The sequence below is a fragment of the Strongylocentrotus purpuratus genome, unplaced genomic scaffold (assembly GCF_000002235.5).
Source record: "Strongylocentrotus purpuratus isolate Spur 01 unplaced genomic scaffold, Spur_5.0 spur5_scaffold_15, whole genome shotgun sequence".
NCBI lineage: Eukaryota > Metazoa > Echinodermata > Echinoidea > Camarodonta > Strongylocentrotidae > Strongylocentrotus > Strongylocentrotus purpuratus.
The window spans coordinates 36,660,565-36,682,917 of NW_022145600.1; the positions used below are offsets into that span (position 1 = coordinate 36,660,565).

The window sequence follows — 22,353 nt, forward strand, 5'->3', positions numbered from 1 at the left end:
CTTAATAATAAATGTATGTTAAGTATGAAACAATAAACTGAAATGAATCTACGTTTATGCTTTCTTTTACGCGTTGATCAGTCTTCATATACCATTTGAAAAAAGTATTACTAATTATTATTATTATCGTCATCGTTATTAAAACATTTATCATTATTTTCCTCATTATTATCATATGATTATCGTGTAAATACTCTAAAACAAGAAGTAAATCTTATAATCATTATCATCATCGTTGATATAGCATGTATCAGTAATACAATTTTATTTAAATTTCTATGACACATTATATTATCGTACTATTATTATCGTCGTCATTAATATTAAAATGGGACATAATTTCCCTTGAGCCTACTACACAAAATCATTCTAAATGGCCATCAAGGCACGTTCAAGATAGACATTGCCCCTTTCTTTCTCGTAATAGTGACAATTTTCTCCTTTTCTTTTACCCCTGTCTCTCCTGCCTCTGCTTCATTCTCTTTTCTGTGTTTGCCTTACACTGCTGCTGTGCCTAAAAACACTCGTTTTATATTTGACTGGGTGACTCCATGTAGTTATATGCAGTTGAATGAGGGGGTGGGGGGCATGTGCCCCTAAAAGAGGAAATACTTGGCATACTTCTGAACAAAATATTTCTACTTATTCTGTTCTTTCTTTGATTTTTCCTGATAGTCCAAGTTTTAGAGCCGTACGTCTATTAATTTACTCCAAACCATCTCTTTCTCAGGTTTGGTTTGAGCTTTTTTGCCATATATTGCAGCATCCTGATGTTTTAATTTGAGGATGCCTTCATAGCTCGTGTTAATTATCTCTCTCTTGTCAAATATATCTATAGGGATAAGCTATATAACATTATTTTAGAAAAGTAATCAGTCCCTTATCATGTCCCACCTCAGAGCAGCAAATTTAGACCCTAGAAACTGTACAATTATATTTTTATAATATTTTCCAAATCCCCTCCCCCCCCCCCCCCCCCCCTCAACTTGCGAGAGTCCCAGTTTTTCCAAAACACTGACTGGAAAGAAAAACAAAATTGACAAATACACATTCGGATTGTCATTAAGTCGAGAAGTAAATTGGCCATATCAATTTATCTTTAATTTTTGGCTGAGATTGATAACTTACAGACACTAGAAAAACATACTGTTCCTATTGCATTTCCGGGAATTGTCCAATTCCACCCGTCATCTATTAGACCATGTTGAGCAATCGTTTTGCTGAGCTGCTTAATTATTATGAAAACGGATGAGATTGATCACGCTGTTACCACTCTCAATCTGGTGATGCTATGTCAGGGACAAAGAATCACCATGCACACACACACACACACACACACACGCACACGTACCCTTCAATCCTCCCAACAAAACTTGACAAACGTTAGAAGCTGACATTTCATGCGTGATCTCATATTTCAAACATTCATAACTTTCTTATTTTATTGATCCGATTCATTTGAAACTTTAGCCATTCTGTTTATCTTATTTTTCTGCTTTCACACAAGTGAACTTATCAGGTTGGATTGTACTTTAATGTACAAGTGTAGTTTGCAGTTTGTTCACATCTGTGCCTAGCCTATTAAGATCGAGTTTGTGAATACCATCCAGGCCCCCCCCCCCCCCCCCCCCCCCCCCCCCCCACCACACCACCACCACCAACTCCGTGAACGGAGGGACGTACCGCATTCATGTTCCCAAAAGGGGTACTTTTAATGTAACAAAGTCCGGCTCGTAATACATTGGCCCGTATATTGACTTTACACACCAGACTTAGGGGTGCTTTTAAAGGGAGGGAACATGTATACGCGTACCCTTAATAACACTGAGTTGGGAGGGGGCGGGCATCCAGGTCTCATATGGAAAAAAAAACACCCAGAATCTGGCCCGCCGGACCTTATACAGTAAAACCAGATGATCAATGTTAAACCTTTGCATTTTCCCTCTATTTCATTGGATTTGTGTTCTATTAATCTCCTTTTCTATTAGAACCAGGGAGTTTAAAACAAATATATAAATATATGCAATCAGGTGTTAGATGTTAGGTGTTAGTTGTTAGGTGTTAGGTGTAATGTGTTAAGTGTTACAGGTTAAAATTCTGTATTACGTCGCAAGCGGGGACCAGCACCACATAAGACTCAATTGTTCTTTCTTGCTAGCTGGTTCCTCATTCTTATATATATTTGTATTTTATGTTTACATTTCGTTATATTATTTGTATGTTCTTTACTTATCTGTAAATATCAATGTTATAAGTATGTTTTTATATGACAAATGAAATAAAAATGAATTGAATTGAATTGACTCTAGTGGAATATAGAATCTAGTAGACCTTTTCCAATACGAGGTCCACATGCAGAAATTTCCCAGGTTCTTTCTTTTATGATCAGTCATTACATGGATTATAAGATTGGAGAAAAAGAGTATTTTTGATGAATAAAACATGTCTGAACATGTTATAGATTTGGCGGGAAAATATAAAATGCCCTGTGAAAAAAGTCTTTGTTTACATGCTAGAAGCGCACGTTGTTGAAAGGGGATTCCCCTAAGTCACATGATATCTTTCCTCCAATAAGAAAGCGTACTTGCGTGTACAACCCATCGATTGAGGATTCCGAGTACGGTGTACCCGAGGGCGAGGTTTCCATGTCTTTCTAGATCTATGATTTCCAGTTAATTAAAAAGTTCTTCAAAAGATTGTACTTCGTAAGTATTAAACAGGTTGTGTAGCGAACAAAAGATTTGGTAAAGTAGAGGTATAGCTTTATTTGTAATTTTTATATTACCGTTTATTTCGTGCTAGTGCTGCATCCTGCTGGCATGGCGCTGGCGTGGCCTGGCCCTGTGTCGATGTGTGCAGAGCTCAGCTCGGCTCAGCGGCGGCAGTTGCGTCGCTCGATCTCGCGATCTCGACAGCTAGATTTTTGTGAAAATAAGCAGGATTCGATTCGTAATTCTGAACATTACTCCCAAGGTTCGCCATGTTCGATAAATGTCTAAGACTAGTAATAGGGCAGGCATATATATTCCCAAAAACGAAACTGGGTTTATAGATCTAATTCTGAGGGTTTGTAATTGGCCAAGGCCAAGGAGGAAAGTGGAAACTTGATAGAACTAGAAGATAGAACGTACATTGCACAGCAGGTTCATCAACCAAGTTCCCACTTTTGTCCTTGCCATAAAAATAGATGATAGTCCAGACTCCACAGCTGGGACTGTTCTGTGTTGCTCACCCAATTCCAATCAGCTAAGAAAATGGTAAAAAAACAGACCCTCAAAGTGAACCGGAGACAGCGTCCTTGCCTCTCATTCTCTACCCTGACGGTTGAATCTGGACTGAATAGATACATGCCCCATTCTTTTGCCTTAAAACCCGATTGCAACACCAAGACTAGTTCTGGAATATCTTTGACAAAATAAAGCCTGAAGCTTTTGGCAAGTTGGCTCAGTCGGTAAAAGCGTCCGTCTGTCGAACCAAAGATCCCGGGTTCGACTCCCAACCAGGCGGATGACTGAAGCCTGCGTTGTGTGTTAACGTGCCCCTTCCCTTGTTCATAGATGCAGGTTATGTTAAGTGGAAAACACTCCGTCCCTCGGATAGGACGTTAAATGGAGGCCCCCGTGTAGAGAAGAGTCACTATCTTTGCACGTTAAGAACCCACTGCACTATTCGTATAAGAGTAGGGGGAAACCCCAGTGTAGTGGTCCACCTGCACACGCCCCCAGTATAGTACGATAATACTCTGTAAAGAGGTCTGTACTCAAAAGGAAGAAGAAGAAGAGGGATGGATCACCATTTAAATCAGTGAATACTGCAACAACTTCTAAGGCCAAAACAGCAAGTGCTGTCAGCAGGTCTAGTGTTGTAGCACCTTAAAGTTGCTCAAGCTTGGGTATATAGAGGGCAGCACACGGACGTGCAATACAGGTCCATCTTGCGAAATTTTAGAGCACAGGAGCGTAATACCCGTGGTCTCATTGTTATGTAGTGATCGCCAACTTGTCTACTTCACGAACGACCGAGTCTAGTCATTCACGCCTGATTTAGCCCAAGTTTTTATTGACTGTTTGTATTTTAGTTTTTAATTTAGCTATATGTTGTGATTAATTGAATACATTTAAAAATGCACATTATTATAGTTCTGTAAAATATGTTTATTTACAATTTAATCTTTTATTTGATATGTGATGGGAATTAGAAGTACATGATATTTCACTTTGTATGCACTGTACATACACTGCAAATGTTCATGCAGACTTCCTATGACTGCTCCGATGTACACACTGAGTTTCCTTCAGGAAATTATGGCGGTGTCTGTGTGCTGCCCTCCATATACCCAGGCTTGAACATCTTTAACCTCTTGAAAGTTGATACCGGTACTTAATTGCTATGGCAGTTTTGACCTGATCCATTTGCTGAGTTAACCAACTATACAAGCCAAGAAAATACCCTTCCTAATTTGAATACTCTTAATATTCACATGCATTGTTTTTATATTCTATTTTCCTTTCAGACAACTACAGAAAGTGCAATGGATGTGATGGATCGTATGGTACTGCAGAAGAATTGGACTTATCTCCTAGATTCCCTGAATAGTGAAGATGTCATCCCATATCTTATTCAGGATCTCATTCTAGATTTTGAGATGGTTGAAGAGATTGAAGCTGCAGAAACTAAAAAGGTTAGGATTGGAATAATGTTAACATACTTTGAATGTGAACAGGTGTTGATTTTGTGTAGATTACTGTTCACATAATGGATCTATAGTGATGTAAAACCCTCAGCTTACCTATCCAGAAAATCATACATTTGCCTGCTGGCAATAATCTTCCCCTTCTATTTCTCTCTCTCTCTCTCTCTCTCTTTCTTTCTTTCTAACTATATATCTCTGTTTCTTATTCTCCTCTGTTTACTCAGTCTCTTACTCTCTCTAGATTAATTAGTATTGGTATATATATCACTACATATAAGCTAAATTTTGTCTCCAGCTTTTTTTTCTTTTTTTCCTTCTTCTCTGTATCTAAAAGCAGTAACTCTGAGAGTATTTATTCATGTTAAATTCAGTATTGTCACAATAAATGTTATTTATATCTTGGTATTATTTGTATAGAAATTCTGTTTTTTATTCAGTCTTTACACATTGTATATATATATTATTTTATAAATATGCATTTAAAAGTTATTTGTTCATAAGTTAAAAAAATATAATGATGAATGATTGATCTTTCAAACAGAAAAGGACGAGACGTTTGATGACCAAACTGATGCAGAGAGGACCAACAGCCTACCAAGCCTTCAGGAAGTCACTTCTAGAAAAGGAAGTCTATGAACATCTGGTACAAAGACTAGATTCTACTGAGATTGATCCAGCCACACTCCCCGTACCTGCACCAAATAGCCCTCAATCAGGTAACATTCAAATTAGTAGTTCTTGCCTTTTCTCTATGAAATAATAATAATAATATAATAATCCGTGTCCGTGTCCTTTGAAATTGGCTATGTGTGGGTTCTCTTTACTTCGAATCAAGAAAAAAAAGTAAATGAATCCACCTCTTTTCTTCAAATGTGCTTCATTCATGAATCCCAAACTGCTTGAGTGAGGTTTGATAAAACTGAACTCTAGGAAAGGTGGTATGAATCATGATATTACACAAATGAATTATAAATAATGAGGCTTTTTATTTGTTCTCTAATAATGTTCTGTTCATTAATTCTAAGCTTCTCTTTATATAAAACTAATTTTTCTAGAAGGTAGTGTGTCGGTCTCAGATTTTGTACCATTTATATGGTCACATACAGCAAAGTTCTATTCATCAATGTGTTTCATCTTGGGTTTTTTATAGGAACTATGTAAAAGCATATTGTTATTATAGATCCCAAGCAATATTTGTTTCGGATTATTTTGTACAGAGCAACCAGATCTAGGAATCACTCAAATGGATGAAGACACGCCAAGCCAGCCTTCAACACTCAGCTCTCAGACATTCCAACCAAAATCACAATCAGTACAACAGACACCACCACAGCTACCACAACCATCACCATCATCATTACCACCAGCCACAGGTAGCAACAACTTCAGGATATCAGGCAACAACAATTTTGTCATCATGGGTAGCAATAATACACAGGTGTATTACCATTGACTGCTGGTACAGTCATTTATGGCGGAAATTGTGTAAGCCTATGGTGTTTATTGACTGTTAGTACCAGTAAGAACGATATGTATTAATCTTTTTAATTCAAGAATTATCCTTTTTATATATAAATTATGTTGGTAGATTTGTTATAGACGATATTCCCCTAGTTAGAATTAATGTAGAAATCTGGAGAGTAATGAAGTTTTTAATACAATTATTATCCATCAATTAGGGGGCAAGGCCTAAATATGACCCTGCAAAAATGTATCATTTTTTTATTGTGTTGATTTCTAAATTTACAAGAGGTGCTGATAACATAAAGTGTGTTGATTTTAAGACACATGCTCAGACAGGAATGGTTCTTTTGCCAATTTTTAACACTACTGTCAAAATAAATGAATTTCATAAATTCAGCAGGGGGTCCAACATTACACCTCTCTTTAGCATTAAATCCTTGTTCATATATAACTTGGTAAATAAACTGCTGTTTCGAGGGTTTGTTTTTGATGAAAGTGTAATAAGCTTTATATTCCTGTATCTTATAACACAGAGCTCAGTGAAATGAGTGAACTTCCATAGGACCTTAGTTGCACTCAGTTGCCATTCATTTACCTGTAGTAAACAAAAAGCTGTGGTTTATTACGTCATATTTGAATGATATTCATATCTTAATGTTGGATCGAAAATGTTATTGTTATGATGGCCTTATACAATCTAAATTTACTAAGAAGATAATTACCAATGGCCTTACTACTTGATCAATACTGTATTACTTGTAAATTTACAAATGAATGAAATTTCTTTTAGGACAGGGTAAAAATGGGTTGAAGCGTATGATGTTACCTTCTAGCATACTTGCCTTATATAGAGGTGTTGTGGTCTAGTGGATGAGTTGCCGGACTGTAGATCACAAGGTACGGGATTCAAATCTCAGCATGACTTTAAATTCTTTTGGCACGATGTTAATCAACATTTGCCACTCTCCACCTGGGTGATAAACGGGTACTCGGGTAGGATGCAATTGTTAATGTAGTATGCTCAGCATTGTGAGCTTCTGTCAAATGGCACCTCCCCAGGGAGTGGAGAATGTGCACATGTTGTGTGCAGGTGAGCTTGAATCCGATGAACGGGGTAATAAAATATTGGTAAAGCGCTTTCATACATCGTCTATGTATTAAGCGCTATATAAACGCAGAATATTAATAAACATGTATTATTATTCATTACTTGCATTATGTTACTTGTCGGCATTACCTATTTGATTTGATTTGATTGATTTATCTCATTTTATCTCTGTGTGTGCTTCCTTGGATATAATAAACCACTCCTTTTTTTTGGTCTTTATTCTTGAAATTTAGATATTAATGTTCATATAGTATGTATAGCACAGCATTTACGAGCTCTTGCAGCGCAATAGAATATATCCACATAGTTATTGCGCTTTACAAATGAATATTATTATTATTATTATTATAAGATAGTACAGGTGTAGTTCATGCCAAATTGACAAATTAAATTATTTGGAGTCTTCTAAGAAGTATGACATTTAGAAGCACAATTAAGTTCTACTTGTCTGTTGTCATCATGTGAATGTATTGTTTGATTCACCCTCAGGACTAGTATATGCTCTGCTCCACGTTTGTGGAATTCTCTTCCAGCCTCCATTTGTTGCATCCTGATATTACTTTGTTTAGATCAAAATTAAAAACCTACCTAATGGGAAATGCATATTCAACCTAGTTTTTAAGTTGTTACCTTACCTTGTTATCTTATGTTTGATAATTTCACTTTAAATTTGTTCTCTTATCATTACTCTGTTTAGTTTTACTTGTATCAATATTGTAAAGCGCTTTGATATAAATGTCTTAGGAAAAGCGCTATATATGGTAAGTAAAAGTTATTATTATTATTATTATTATTATTATTATTATTATTATTATTATTATTAAAGAAATGTAGAGTATTTTTATCACCCAGATACATGTATCTACCAGTACCGGTAAGTATATTATGCTTTCAGTCTTGTTTTGTGCGGAGGAAATTATAATGTAAGATAGGAAAAAGTGATATTATTTTGTAAATCATTTGGTCTCCATAGTGAATTGTAATAGAACAATCATAATCAGAAAAGTAAATAACAAAAATATGCACTGTTCATCAATTTCTATCATTAGGTACTTAATTATTGGCAACAATCATTACAAGAACAATCATTATCCCCTGTACTTTGATTGATGCGTTTTTATCTCCTGTACTTTGATTGATGCGTTTTTGTTATATGTTAAATAAATCTCGTAGTCGTAAAATTTTGCATGATTTTTTGCCACCTTACTTTTCCATGCATCAGTTTTATATGATGGTAAATTTTGCTGGTCTTAAATAGAATTAGGAAAGTAGATTTATGTTGTTGAATAGCAAGCATTATTGTAAGAATTGACGTTTTTACCTCTTTTCCCTCTCCATGACTATTTTACTCACTGCCACTTTGTTTTACATTATTATAACAACGTGCTTTACCCTGATGTTGTGTTTGTACCTTGTGCAATGTTGACTATTTGACTATGAGAGGAAGAGATGATACATGTATTTGCACTTTTTAAACATTGAGTTTTAGATTATTTTAAATGACACATTTGATTGTCAAGACAATACTTTCATTCCATGTGTTTTTTATATATAGGGAACAAGTTTTTGTTATAAAGTAGATATTTGTTTGTAAGCTTTCATGCAGAATTAGTAAGGGCATTTATTTCATTACAATAATTTTACATATAAAATAAAATTCAACAAGTATACAATTACTATCTTAAATATATGTACCGTATGTGTACATGTGTTTAACTTCTAGGAAAACAGAACACTTAGGAAAGTGTTTTCTAAAGTAAAGTACTGATACATACTTTTAATTAATCATGGTTGTATACGGTTAGTAAAAGTAAAATGGAAAACTGAAAGATTTTTGTATTTAAGTTAAATGTAAAATGATTTCATGTGTGAGTTGCATAATGTTTGAAATGTCATACATTTCATGTACACGTTGCTTTTGACATGGAATATTACAAATATTCTGAAATTTGGAATAAACCTTTTTTAAAATGCAATATTACCTTCTTTGCCATCACTGTGTTTGATATGTGGTTTTGTATTGTTTCTTTATCTTTTACCTGAGACTAGTGGCAGTAAATGAACTTCTGTCTTAAAACCTATATGTATCTCTGAGGATACTAGTGGGTTACTTACTATGCAATCGAAATTGATTAGATCGATAATTCTATATATATATATATAGTTTGTATAGCAAAGGTACTATTTTATTCATTCTGGAAAACTAAAATACTTGAATCATTCGGCAACAGATGATAGACATATTTTTTATAATTATGTGCATATATCTTAAACAAAAATTTCTCTTGACAATAAAGAAGTTTGCATGATATAGCAACAGCTAAGGGATAGAGCAACGTCGATCTGGCGCTGCTCAGTGGCTGCCGGGCTCACAATCAATTGGGCAAAAAGAATTTCCATTTTCGGTGGACTTTAAAAGATTATTATTATTATTATTAATTTTTCCACACTGGATGTCATTTATATTTAGATGCCATTATGCATAACAGGTGAAATAGCTATAGTTAGTAGCAGAGATTTGGAAAGAAACATGCATGTATTGAATAATTACTAAACAGCTCTATTCTAATTTGCTCATGTAGATCGATCCAGATCAAAAAGATTTTTCCATGTATGGAATCAAAATCATATTAAAACTACAATTACTTTTAATTTACGTTAATCGTTGCTGTGGTCTGGGGAAGTCGCATGCCCAGTTGAAGAAAAAAAATCAAGGGAGAGGGGAGAGGGAAATTAATATGTTGGTTCATGACATTTTTTAGGAGAGATCACTTCACAAAATAAAAACTTTGCCAGTAATAATCTCAGCTAAAAAAATATGTAAACAAATAATGAAAACCATCAGACTCATACATTGTACGTACACGTATAAATTATTTCTTTATTTTTCTTTTGTCTTTCATCTGTTGGAATAAAAGTTGAGGGTAGAATTCCCCTTTAAGAAAGAAATTAGGTAAGATGTACAAACTCTCGGGGTTTTTTTAACCATGATTTTTGTTAAATATTGGCCCATTAGTTATTCAATATCCTCCACATTCTGTGGATTTTTTTTGGAGGGGGGGGGGGGGGGGGGGGGGGGGCGGGGGAGAGGGAAATCTTTCCCCTTACAGTACACAAACACGAAACTGAAGATCTGTGAGAAAAAGTGGCCCGGCCCTCTATCGACAATGATTTTAGCAAGCTAGCTACTGACAAGATGGCAGCTCCCATGGCGACTGAAATGAAAGGTGATAAAAGTCTTCTGGACTTGGACGAAGAAAGTCTCTATAAACATTTGTTGTTACAGGTATGACATTCAATTTTCAAGGAGTATATTTTTTATCAATAGTCTACTGAAAGAAAGCAAAAATAAGAAGTAGACTAGGTCTAGACAGCTCTATCTTAACACTAGATCTAGGTGACTTAGGTCTAAATAAATATCCGTGATCCCACCTGTTGAATTGCTGGTGGTGTTTAGGCCCTACTGACCCTGAGTAGGGGTCTACTGGGCGCTTGTTCAGAAACCTATCCAAAGTTTGACCTGTTACTCTGGCGTGGAGATACCATACTAAAAACATACCCAAAATGAAGTAAATATTCATTAAATGTCCAAATAAAGATCATGAGTTAAAATTCGTTAGGCCTATGTTTATTACCTTTTAGTTTTGTGTCAATTTTCTTGTTATTTTTGGAGTATTTTTCGTAAAAACGTTGATATTAGCATACACTTTTTCACAGGTTTCAAAGCAAACCACTGCACAATACAAGTGCATACCGATGGCGGGTTGTGGGCGGGCGCACCGTGCACCTTTGTGAAGTTATCTACCGTAATGTCTCAGTAAAGAACAAAAAAAAAATCTAATGGAAAATATGAGTTTAAAGGTACTAGGGGTCTATGTCCCATTTGCAGGCCAAAAAATATAAAAGTTAAATTCCAACTGCATTTGAAAGATAATACTAATTTAGAACTTCCCTAAAACATGTGGGGCTTGAAAATGTCTTCAAGTGGGAAAATAACAACTATTAGTTGTCAAATCGACTTTAGGGCTATAGAGCCCAAAAGTAATAGTCTTGATTTTCAGACAATTGTACCAAATGGTCGTACGTTTATGCTGCGCAAAGATTCAATCAGTTTAATCTTGGCCATCACAAGAAGTGGGTTATTGATGTAGACAAATGCTCATGTACCCTTTCAGGGCTGTCGTTTAAAGCCGGTAACCGGTAAAACTTGCCGCCTATTCACTCGTTTCTTACCGGCTATAATTCCTATAGAATAAACCTTGCAAAAATCACAGAAAGTAGATCTAAATCAATGCTAATCCAAAATTTCCTTAATTTCGTCCAAGATATAATTAGTGCCGCACATACACGGCCGCAGTCGACGAAATCCCTTACGATCACGAACGCGACGTCGTCCGTACTTACCTAGACCTATCTATCTAACGTTCTCCCCCCACAGCGCGGCGGCCAAGCCCGCCCGTCCCTACCCCATTGCGATCCCGATGTGCACGCGACAAGACGATGCACTGCACAACAAAACTGAAGCTAGCTCGCTGTAACCAAACTATCCGTTGCCGATTTGATATTTGAAGATCACAGAAACCGGGGCCTATACACGTGCGTGCAATGTCTAGAGACAACGTACTTTAGATTCTGAGATGCGCAAATCGACAACAGAGTTTTGAACTCGGCTGAGTTTAGGCCGGCCACGGCCGTCCCCGGCGGACCCCCGCAGCTAGCTCGCATGATATATGCAGGCTCGCGCTCCGCGAATATTCAAAACTAACTTCCGATCCAAATAAAAGTCACAAGTAAAAAAAAAATCAAAATCTAGCCTATGCTGCCCATTATTTAAATACTGTACATGTATTCAACAAATCATGATGTAGAAAGATTGAGTATGGTGCATCATCTCAGTTTAATTAAAAATTACAAAGTAATGGTACAAAGTGATAAATAATTATCAACTTAGATCTAATAACTTTTCTTATGAGTTATGATTGTTCATGTAATATTAAACATGAACAATATGTGTGTTTATTACAATATATGTGTAATACAAGGTAGGAAAGATAACTACAAATATTCTTCTTAGGTATGCACCAGATTGCACGATTTCAAGTGGAAAATCCCAAAAGGTCCCTACCGTGGGAGGGGGACACCCCCCTCCTACACCCTCCCCCCTCGGTCGCTTCGCTCCCTCGCAGTGATGGTACCTCCTATAAAATTCAAATTACCTCCTTCAAAAATAATTAACAAGACCCCTGCCCTTTACAACTCTTTTCATGTATGTTATTACCAAAGAAGAAAAAAAGCCAGTCAGTCACTCAATAGTGTCTGACAGTGAAGTCTAGCAAGTTAACGGGTTTCCTTGCATAATATAAATATTAGGACACTGCTAATGTTTAAATTTCACAGATAGGACATACATGACATATTCATAATACCTGCAAAGTTCTACAGCATTTGAGGTTGGGTGCAAAAGGGACATAGTACCTTTAAGGGTCGGACACCCAACCCCCTGTCCTACTAAATTGTAATCTAGATCTAGACTATGTCCTTTGTTCATATTCATGTTAATGTTGCTGACGGTGGTGATTCTATTCCACTGCTGCCTTTTCCTATTTGTTATAATAATCTCCCTTATATTTGATATTCCTAGCTTCTAAATTCACAGTCTAGCATGTGTAAGACTCCAAAGTCAGAGTCAGAGTTTGTCCTAAAGTCTGATAAAGACAACGACAGTTTTCACTTTACTAGACTACTGCCCCAGCCCATTCTTTTTTTTTATTTGTTTTACTTTCTAAATCTTTGTCATTTGATTTGTTCCACCCATTCAATCCCTATTAAATTGACAAAGTGGAACTATTCTAGCAGGTTTATTTATCAAAATACAGAGATAGCCAGCAATCTTCCACATCTTCTTCTTAAGAAATAAGTTTGGGAGTGTGTCTTTTAGGATCTGGGCTAACTCGGACCCAGGGACAACTCAGCCCCAATGCAAAAAAAACGGTCATATTTTTTATTTATTTTTTTTAATTTTTAAATTTTTTTTTTGTTGTTGGTCATTTTACCCTAACCCTAACCCTAACTCTATCCCTAACCCTTATCCTAATCCTAACCTGCAAAAAATGACCGTTTTTGCATTAGAGCCGAGTTGTCCTCGGGTCTGAGTAAGCCTGACTCCATCTTTTTACGCTAGATCCATTTAGAAAGTCACCACGATTACGGAGTGTGCAATTATTTTGACTTGCTTTTGTGTGAATGTTTGTGTTTAGACCTGTTCCTCTCATGCTTCTCATTCACCTTATTCTTCATTTTCAATAAATACAGTCAATGTTCATCATGGTTTGAGTTTGATAAACATACCAATCGCTATTCTCTCTGCCGTGTTCATCATCGTCATTTTCAGGCGGCGCTGTAAAGCGCTGCTGTGGCCTTCAGCACGCCATGCAACTCTTTCACCTGCCATTTGTGTCGCACCTTTCATTCCTTGCCATGTTAAAAGTGCAAAAAGAATTATAATTCCTTGTCTATCGTTTGTGTGAAAGGCCAATGAGAATGCAGGAGGACTGTTTGGAAATGCTACTCCAGACCCGAGCCAATCAGAGGTCAATGTTGTGACCCCTGAACCTGGAGTCTGCATCAAGACTAAAGATAACTCCGGAAAGAAGGTCTTTATCAATCTGTGTAAAACAACAGAGGTAAGTTTGAATTCACCCTTAGCCTTTACAATGTTGAAGCCAGGTTAAAAAGCTTGTATGTTTCTTTTTTCTTCTTTTTAGGGCAATAACGTTAAATAAAGTGAAAACTTGGCCTGGATAACTATTCACAGCACAAATCGAAACTATGGAAGAACTATATAAATGTTCAAAAGATGTGTTGGAGACCCTTTCCATTTCATTTCACAGGCATTCCCTGTGGGTGTCATCTTAACAAATCGGGCTTACCGGTAATATCCAATGTTTCTTTAAAGTATTCCTTTGAAATATTGAATAATCATATTTAATGATATTACAATTTTAGAAATATAGAAATGTATGCATTTTGCTTTAACTTGAACTTTATATAAAAAAGTTACAAAGATGGTTTGCTTTATCATTGAACAGCAGTTTCCCTTTTTTCTCACTTCTCTTTTAGATGCCTGCACCTGCAGATATGAAAGAATCTGAGCTGATAAAACTTCTGGACTCAGATGAGTTGAGTGACTACAGAGTGCCTCTTAGTATTGGAGAACCGCATGCTGAAATAGATAATTGTGAGTTTTGGAAATTGTATTATAAGACAAGATAACAGATATACAGTAGGCTTGTGGGTGCACCATGTGAGACCCGCAAGCCTACTGTATATCTACATCACCATGCATGCTGACACTTACAAGCAGAAGATAACAAATGTATAAAGATAAAAGATTATCTCAGTCAGATCAGGGACGTGATAGAGAAGGACTGGAATCAAGCCGCTCTCCTTTGACCCCATGCTCCAAGCCGCCGAAAAGTTATGCGCTAATCTGCAACTGTTGACCAGGTGGTGAGATAAAAGAGCGCATGAAATTTCAGGAGTTAGAATTCCTACATCAGAAAATGGTATCACTGCAACTGTTCGCTGTCCCTTCCAATGATTTCTCATCCATTGTTGAATGTGTAAAGAGTAGAACAAGCGAACACAAACTTGTGTACTTTCACCCTTTTTTAAACTTGAAAAATACAAAAAACACGCGAAAACACGCATTAGCAAACTTAATGTTATTGAAGATTGTAAACCATGGATCAAATAACGGGACATTAAAGCATGCACAAATTAGCGCATCATCCTAAAATATTGAGTTTTTGACAGGATGTAATTTTTCTTTTACCAACTCTGGCACACAAATTAAAGGAAGGACGGAGTTTTAAATTTGAAAATTTGTTTGATGCACTATTCCCAATAAAATCCCCATATAAAGTTTTTGATTTACACTGAAATTTTGCTGGTAATTTAATATTTTGTAATAAATGTAAAACTGGTGCCTGGCTTCCGAAAGTCCCGGAAGCGCGGTTCGGAGCATGGAACTTCAAAGCCAAGTGGAATGTTACACATCCCATTGTTACGCTTTAGAACTCAAGAATGCGTTTGAATAAATTACAAGAGTTTCGCCTCCTTTTCTTTCACCTCCCTGGTCAGATTATCTCAGTATTCCAAAGTAATATGCATGTTTAAATTCTACTGGACTATTTCTCATTCAAATTAATGGGTAAACCCATGTAGTGGAAAACATGGTCTTTTATTATTCTGAATAAGTTTTTCAGTGAGGTCACAGGACTGTGGTTAGATTAAACAGCCTTTGATCTTCAAAATTCCTTGGCATATTTTACATTCAAAGGATTTTGACTCAAATCAGCTGTACTGTTCTTGTCGTCTGCCGAATAATGTTTTGATACGACCAAAGTCCACTTGTACATGCATTTGTGGTCAAGAGTCCTATCAATACATTTCACATGTATGCCTCCATTATACATGTGGGCATCATACCCTTCTGATTTTTTACATTGGTGTTAGCAACTAGACATTCTAATAGCATTTCATTGTTTTGTTTCTACACAGCTGGAAATGGGTGTACTGCATATGATGTCATGATCAACAATGAATTCTTTGAGAAGGTAGAAAAGAGCAATCTCTTCAAGGGATTCCTCATGTCTGTTGTCTTTGAAGGATTGGAGCAGAAATATAACATCCTACTTCAGAGAGGTCAGTCTCGAATTGAAGGAACTTTCAGCAATTGTTGTTTTTGAGATTCCATCTAAAAGAGTTGGACCTGTTAGTATTTTCAGGACTTGAAAGTTGAAGATATTAACTCTTATCGTGCCATAATGAATACAGCCATTGTGCCAAGCCACAAATTGAGATAATCTGATAATATGATGGTGCGATCTATAGCATGTGGGAAGCCCTGAGCACAGTACAAAGGGCATGAACAATAACTGCTGTTACGAATGCGAGCAAACATGCATGAAGCAGCAAAGCGATAGCTCGCCTGCGTGAACAAAGCAGCAAATCCATAGCGCTACAAAGCACTGTAGTGGTAGCGTGCATGCACCCTTATGGCAGGATATGAGTTTATGAAGTTATACTCTATTCAATTTCATTCGACAAATTTAAAAGCATAAATATTTATGTTTTAGATAGTTGTCACACTAGCCATACAATGTGAGGTATAGATGAAACGTTCGGCTTTCTGAACAGAATTAAGTAACAACATTTGCCTTTAGTTTTCTCTAAGAAGAGTGTATACAAAAACAGTTTTACATCAATGGTTATAAATGTCTTCATCTCCTTGTTGAATAATGATAGTGATATTCAATTCAAGTTAATGTTTTAATTTTTTTCAAATACTACAGTAGCATATGGTAAAGAAAAAATGAAGCTAAATGAAATCAAAGTATGTGCTGATTCTTACCTGGCCTATACGGGAAAAGTTGAAAAGATACTAAACCCATTTCCAAATAATAATAAATAATAATAATACATAACATTTATTAGGCGCTTAATACTGATGTTTCTAAGCGCACAGTGTTCTGATTAAGAGAAGACTATAACCCGTAGAATTAAATTAGAAGAAAAAGCAAAAATACAAAAGTAACATAGATAAGGTAAGAAAAACAGTGGCAATCAACAGTGGCAATCAAATAAATAAATGATGGTAAAACTCATGAAATATATCTCTAAAGATGTGTTTCTTTAAATAATAATAATAATAATAATAATAAAAACGGTGCTTATAAAGCGCTTACCACCGAAGTCTCTAAGCGCTAAAGAGTGAAAGCATAATTGTAATATTAAAGTTAATGCAAAGTTTGGGGAAATTTTGAAAATTGGATGGATAGTAATTCTTAAAAATTGTGATATAGTTGGATGTCCCTGTGGATATATTATAAGCACTAGAGAATTTAGCCCCTAAACCACTTCTGCTCTCAAGTAATTGAATAATAAATTTTTTACCGTGCTCCTGGTAAATTTCAAATATTACAAATAGCGCCTAAGGCCATTCCATAGTAGCTGCAACAATGAACATCTCAGAATATGCAGTTCTGATAAATAATTTCTTAACGGGAATAGCAAATTGGTCGCCGATTGAAGTCAGGAAACATTGTTTTAAAGCTAAAGTAATATCAGTCTTGAGAGGGAGCTATACAACATAAAGAGTTTATTATTTACAATTTCATCACTTTAGACTTGATTTCAACCAACAACGATTATTGGATATTGTGAAATCGTATAAGCTTCCAATATGTTCATTTGAACCAAATTCATGACCCCATACCAAAACTTTATATTACCTTTGATACTTCTATAACAGGTTGGTCTCAGATGAAGAAGAGGAAATGTCTTGGAACTCTCCATCAGCATCATCTCCGTACCAAGTCCAAACCTCGCATCTTAGACATGGGTTCCACACATGAAGATAGTCAACAATATAGTCCACAAGATAATCAACAGTCATCGAAGCCACTCATTACAGAGGTTAGTTAGGGATAAAGAAAACAAACAAAAGTTAACAAAAATAACCTACAAGATCCAAGTCCAAGATACTTCACAGAATCACATCACTCTAACAGAAATATATTCCAACATTTTAATGATTTTCATTTTATTATGCCTCCGCCACCGAAGGTGGTGCCGGAGGCATCATGTTTTCGGGTTGTCCGTCCGTACGTCCGTACGTCCGTCCGTCCGTACGTCCGTACGTCCGTCCGTACGTCCGTCCGTCCGTCCCGTTTGACCGTTATCACAATATCTCAAGAACCATTTAAGATTTAAACTTAAGACTCGGGAATAGTATTTATCACCATAGGAAGACGATCTGATTAGATTTTGGAGTACGTAGGTCAAAGGTCACAGGTCACAGAGGTCAACTTATGAAATTCCTTGTATTGAGTTTGTTAGCGCGATATCTCAAGAACCATTTGAGATTTAAACTTAAAACTTAAGGATAGTATGTATCACCATAGGAAGACGATCTGATTAGATTTTGGAGCACGTATGTCAAAGGTCAAGGGTCACAGAGGTCAACTTATGAAATTCCATACATTGAGATTGTTATCATGATATCTCAAGAACCACTGGAGATTTAAACTTCAAACTTAGTGATAGTGTGTATCACTATAGGAAAACAATCTGATTACATTTTGGAGCACGTAGGTCAAAGGTCAAAGGTCACAGGGCTCATTATGTATGCAAAAACAGCTTGTGATCGCGTTATCTGAACAACCGATTGATGGATTCCTGCCAAACTTTGGTCATGTATGTATCTTGCAGAGCTGATGAACTGATTAGATTTTGGGGTCACGAGGTCAAAGTTCAAAGGTCACAGGGCTCATTATGTATGCAAAAACAGCTTGTGATCGCGTTATCTGAAGAACCGATTGATGGATTCCTGCCAAACTTTGGTCATGTATGTATCTTGCAAAGCCAATGAACTGATTAGATTTTGGGGTCACGAGGTCAAAGGTCACAGCGCACATTATGTATGCAAAAACAGCTCGTGATCGCGTTATCTGAACAACCGATTGATGGATTCCTGCCAAACTTTGGTCATGTATGTTACTTGCAGAGCTGATGAACTGATTAGATTTTGGGGTCATGAGGTAAAGGTCAAGGTCATGCGGCTCATTATGTATGCAAAAATAGCTTGTGATCGTATTATCATTAGAACAGATTGATGGATTCCTGCCAAACTTAGATCATTTATGTATCTTGCAGAGCCAATGAATGGTTCATAAGATCAAAGGTCATGGGCTCATTATGTATGCAAAAATAGCTTGTGGACGCATTCTCATTAGAACTGACAGATGGATTACTATTTAACTCAGGAAATCTTGCAGAGCCAATGAACTGAGTAGATTTTAGGGTCATGAGGTCAAAGATCAAAGGGTCATATATGTTTATGAGAAATTGCTTGTAATCACGATATTCTGAGAACATGTTAATGGATTACAATTGAACTTGAATTTGAAAAATTTCTTCCGTTTCGGTTTGTAAAATTGCTCTATGACGGAGGCATCATTTTCGACTGCGCGCAGTCGAATTCCATCTAGTTTACTTATGCAGTATTGGTAGTACATTTTTACTTATTAGAATTTGATATCAGATAATCAATTTTGAAAACAAGACACATACACGGTTTCTTAATCAGTTAAACTTGGTGATTGCAATCTTGTTCAGAATAGTTTCAGACAGCTTCCACTGTATTCTCCAATATAATGATAATAATAATTGCTTCTTATTGAGCGCTATAACAGACAAAACTGATCAGAGCGCTATTACAACAGAAAAGAAAGATTCAAATCATAACAATTAAATAAGGAACAGTAATTAATAAATAATGAACAAAATGAAATTTGGATACTCAAAACATACATTATATGTACTATAGATCTCATCAGATGTCAAGAGTTCAAAGGTTACAGAGGTCATTGACACAAACAGTGAGAAGGCACCTGAACCAAAGTACATCATCATGAGAGAACCTATAGATGGACATCCTGAATTTCTAGTAGTGGATGTAGAGCTACCTGGAGTGGTGAGTAGATCGGCTGATTCTTCTTGTTAGGTCATACTTGCACATATCAGAAAACCTTTGTTCCTGACACCATCAGACTGTGGAACGTTTTCCCTGCAAGTGCAATCGCCTGTACCTCAGTAGCCAGCTTAAAGACTGAGGTGCAGAAAACACAGTTGCACTAGGATTGCGCCTGTTCTTTTTAACCGCACATAGATTAGATCTTCCACACTGTACATATATATCTGCACAACCCCAAAGTATGAAGATACACCAACAACATGGTGGCCTGTACTTCAACAAGTACAGAAGGTCACATACACGAGCCCTGTCCAGTGCAGGATACAGGATCTGGCCTTGGTGTTGAACCTGTATAGGCCTTTGAGGGCACAGGGTTCTGGTTTGGAGGGGGCAGACCAAAGGGTTTGTCAACATCTGTTCCTTGTCACAGTTGCACATACTGTAGTTCCTCCATCTTTCCTACAGCCACGTATATGGATGAGGATGTTGCAGTTCTTTTTTTTTTATCTGAAGGCATTTTGCACATGACCAGGTGGGCCGTGCCTCACTGATGTCTACTGATGAGAAATATTCTTACTTTATAAACAGCAATAGTTAGAAATAGCATTGATTCAGTATTTTATATTCTACTTCATAAGTACCCTGTTATCTATATATATCTGTCTTATTTACTCTCCTGTAATTATATTTCTCTCCCTTGTAGAAAACTGCAAACACATTGACTGTAGACTTAGGAGAAGATCGTATCTTACTACATGCTCACCCTAAGGCATATCATCTAGATATCTATCTTCCCTTTGATGTAGACCAAGACTTCAGTGGATCACAGTTCAACAGAGACACACAGGTACATGTAACTCCAGCTCTTTACTCTTAAAACTGGTGAACTATCCAATAGCATTGATCTTGATCTATTGTGCTAGGGAGGGGAAAAAATGTCAGAGGTTATAGAGAAATTCCACTCCAATGTTAGCTGCTAAGCAGTGTGTTGGGCATGCAAACAATGATGTTTGACGTCAAAATTTTGAACTTCAAAAGTAAAATGTGGTTTTGAGGTCATATTATTTCAGTAATTCCATTGAAATTGCATTTCAGAAAAGAATAGTTCAAATGTTATTTTTCACTAGTTCATCACTTAGGAAACAGATTTATTCTGTGAATTTGATAATGAGAGGTTTAGGTATTTTTAGATTTCTGGAATCTTAGATATAGAAAATTCTGGCAAATTTGTGAATCATTTACCATTATACAATGTATACAACTATAAATCCATGTAGTGAAATTATGTGATTAGTGACTCACATACGTTTACAGATGCTGTCTTCTGTGGAACAGGTGCTGGAACATTTTTTTTAGTTCATGCAGTGTAACTGTAATCTGTGATTGCTCTATGTGTGTTTACAGACGTTAACATTGACCCTTCCCGTCCAACCGCAAGGGTAGCTGACCATCCATCTTCAATGCTGGCTGATCATCCCTGAACCTCCAAGCTGACCGTTTCTCACACGGACATCCAAGTGACCAGTCTCCTGTGGACATATTCTAGTTTCACACTTTCTTGTCTCATGCTCCTAAACAGCTTTTGAAAGAAATCACCACCTATTTTCAAGATTTTCAAGAAAACTTGGGGTCACAAAGCAGTTTTTTAGTGGAGCCCTTCAACACATGGACCCATTTAACACAGTATAGTTTGAAAATGTCCAAGGCAACTTCTGCACAAAGAATAAATAGCCTTGACTATGTTAAAAACATTTAAATTATTTTAAAGTTATGTAAGAATTTAAATGTAATGTTAAATACTCGAAGAAAATGCTGTGAATTTGTTATTAAGTAGTGAATGATATTCATCACTCATGTTTTTATGGAATAGTTTGGATCTTTATTTCAAACCAAATTTACCCTAATAAGTTGAACATCGCATTCAAAAGTACCTCATTGATATGCACATACAGTTGTCTGGCGGGTGTTTCATAAAGCTGTGCGTAAAGTGACGAACGACTTAAAAAATGATTTGAATATGAAGAGCCAAATGGGATGCCCAAATTTTTCCTGACATTTTAACAAAGTGTGACTGTATTTGTCATAATCTCAATTAAATTGTAGCCAAAAATACACTTTGCATTGAAATGTTTTGTTAATAATGATAAGGTCAATCTACATCTGCATATTTTAACTTTAGCTTATGCAATTAAAAGGATTTGAGAATCCCATTTAGCTCTTCATATTCAAGTCATTCTTAAGTAACTCTACGCACAGCTTTATGAAACACCCCCCCCCCCCCCCCCCCCCCCCCCCCCCGATTGTCTGATTGTCTGGACAGGGTTTAACAAAATCAAATTATGTAGCATGCTAAGCTGTGTGTCCTCACTGCTGGTGATGTACAAGGTAAAGAGATTGAATGCCTTTGAAATTTTGAGAGCAAGGGTATCATTTCACGAAAACATCATAAGTACAGGATTACCGACATCGAAAGGCTTATCGATATATTACATTCAACACACATTTCAATGGGATGTCAGCATCACAACAGTACTGCGGCTTTATCAAATG

The 22,353-nt window shown here is 36.4% G+C and overlaps 2 protein-coding genes across 2 annotated transcripts; both read left to right on the top strand.

The window, feature by feature from the left end:
* The first annotated feature begins 4,485 nt into the window (after window positions 1-4,485).
* On the top strand, window positions 4,486-6,146 carry LOC100890518. Its single transcript, XM_030986097.1, has 3 exons — window positions 4,486-4,681; window positions 5,235-5,424; window positions 5,911-6,146. Exons 1-3 carry the CDS (start codon window positions 4,532-4,534, stop codon window positions 6,144-6,146), a joined length of 576 nt encoding a protein of 191 aa, XP_030841957.1. The 5' UTR covers window positions 4,486-4,531.
* Window positions 6,147-10,419: 4,273 nt separating this feature from the next.
* Window positions 10,420-21,603, top strand: LOC592659 (PIH1 domain-containing protein 1). The gene is made up of 8 exons (XM_030986356.1): window positions 10,420-10,551; window positions 13,796-13,948; window positions 14,385-14,502; window positions 15,828-15,971; window positions 17,581-17,744; window positions 19,657-19,803; window positions 20,507-20,650; window positions 21,208-21,603. Exons 1-8 carry the CDS (start codon window positions 10,462-10,464, stop codon window positions 21,244-21,246), a joined length of 999 nt encoding a protein of 332 aa, XP_030842216.1. The 5' UTR covers window positions 10,420-10,461; the 3' UTR covers window positions 21,247-21,603.
* The last annotated feature ends 750 nt before the right edge of the window (window positions 21,604-22,353 follow it).

What these genes read in the sequence shown, in the direction of transcription:
- LOC592659 (XM_030986356.1), top strand. Translation starts at nt 10,462, where the DNA reads ATGGCAGCTCCCATGGCGACTGAAATGAAAGGTGATAAAAGTCTTCTG. An exon ending in ATCTGTGTAAAACAACAGAG is followed by an intron (nt 13,949 to 14,384) that starts GTAAGTTTGAAT and finishes CTTCTCTTTTAG; the next exon opens with ATGCCTGCACCTGCAGATAT. An exon ending in TAACATCCTACTTCAGAGAG is followed by an intron (nt 15,972 to 17,580) that starts GTCAGTCTCGAA and finishes CTTCTATAACAG; the next exon opens with GTTGGTCTCAGATGAAGAAG.
- LOC100890518 (XM_030986097.1), top strand. Translation starts at nt 4,532, where the DNA reads ATGGATGTGATGGATCGTATGGTACTGCAGAAGAATTGGACTTATCTC. An exon ending in AAGCTGCAGAAACTAAAAAG is followed by an intron (nt 4,682 to 5,234) that starts GTTAGGATTGGA and finishes TCTTTCAAACAG; the next exon opens with AAAAGGACGAGACGTTTGAT. An exon ending in ATCAGGTAACATTCAAATTA is followed by an intron (nt 5,425 to 5,910) that starts GTAGTTCTTGCC and finishes TATTTTGTACAG; the next exon opens with AGCAACCAGATCTAGGAATC.